The sequence below is a fragment of the Chaetura pelagica genome, unplaced genomic scaffold, assembly GCF_000747805.2.
Source record: "Chaetura pelagica isolate M959 unplaced genomic scaffold, ChaPel_1.0 scaffold387, whole genome shotgun sequence".
NCBI classification, from domain to species: domain Eukaryota; kingdom Metazoa; phylum Chordata; class Aves; order Apodiformes; family Apodidae; genus Chaetura; species Chaetura pelagica.
This window is the reverse complement of record NW_009954101.1, coordinates 423452-424231: the sequence shown is the minus strand read 5'-3', so window position 1 is coordinate 424231 and position 780 is coordinate 423452. Positions and strand designations below refer to the sequence as shown.

The 780-nt window shown below is 53.8% G+C and overlaps 1 protein-coding gene across 1 annotated transcript in view; it reads right to left on the bottom strand.

Moving 5' to 3' along the window:
* The window catches only part of COMMD10 (COMM domain containing 10), a 116841-nt gene extending 116303 nt beyond the window's left edge, over positions 1-538 (bottom strand). Inside the window, exon 1 of the mRNA XM_010002361.1 lies at positions 32-538. Within this exon, the coding sequence (XP_010000663.1) occupies positions 32-538 (507 nt within the window). The remainder of the gene's footprint in view (positions 1-31) is intronic.
* Between the last annotated feature and the right edge of the window lie 242 nt (positions 539-780).

Below are 780 nucleotides of genomic sequence, written 5' to 3'. Positions count from 1 at the left end.
CTGCGGTGCGAAGCCAGCGGCCCCGCCTCACGGGTTTGCAGCCCCCCCAGCCCTGGGAAAGGGTTGTGCTGGAAATGCTCGGATTTGAGAGTGTTAAAGACCCGCTGGTGCCACGCAGAGGGTAGCGAAGGGTTGTATTTCCCTCGCGTGTGACTTCGTTTGAGTCGCACCGCTCAAGTGTGAGTTGTGCGAAACTTCGGCCTGTGCAGGCCCCACCGGGCCTTGTTTCCCCAGGTGCGAGGGCACATCCTGCTGCAAAGCAGGGCTGAGCAAACCCCGCCGTGCTAACAGCGCTGTCACACCTGCAGCAAACTGTTCCAGAGGCTGTGACACTAACCAGGGGCTGTGTTCCCATCTCCCTCAAATAAACTACTCCCAGCTCTCTCCCCATCCCACCGCTCTGGACTCCCCTGTCGCACAGGGCATCCATCACACGGTGCCACCTTTCAGGCATGCTGGTTGGCAAGGCACACGGGTAGCAGTCACATCTGAGCTCCCCTGGAAGTGGCGCTGAGCTGGGTATTTCTCCTCGGTACATGATGGCTGTGAGACTCCCAGGTTCCATCAGGTTTGGCTGAAATTTTACAAATGGGCTAAAAGGACAAGCAAACAGAGGAACAGGCACCATCAGTGTGTGAGCCTTGTCTTCCTAGGAAGCCAACTAAAAATGTTTAAAAATCTGCAAAAGACTTCTGAATGTGGTAATAATTTATTACAGGCTCAAGAGACAGGTGGGGAAAAGCTGGAAATTTTTGAGGTACTGTAAATAAGTGTTCTATA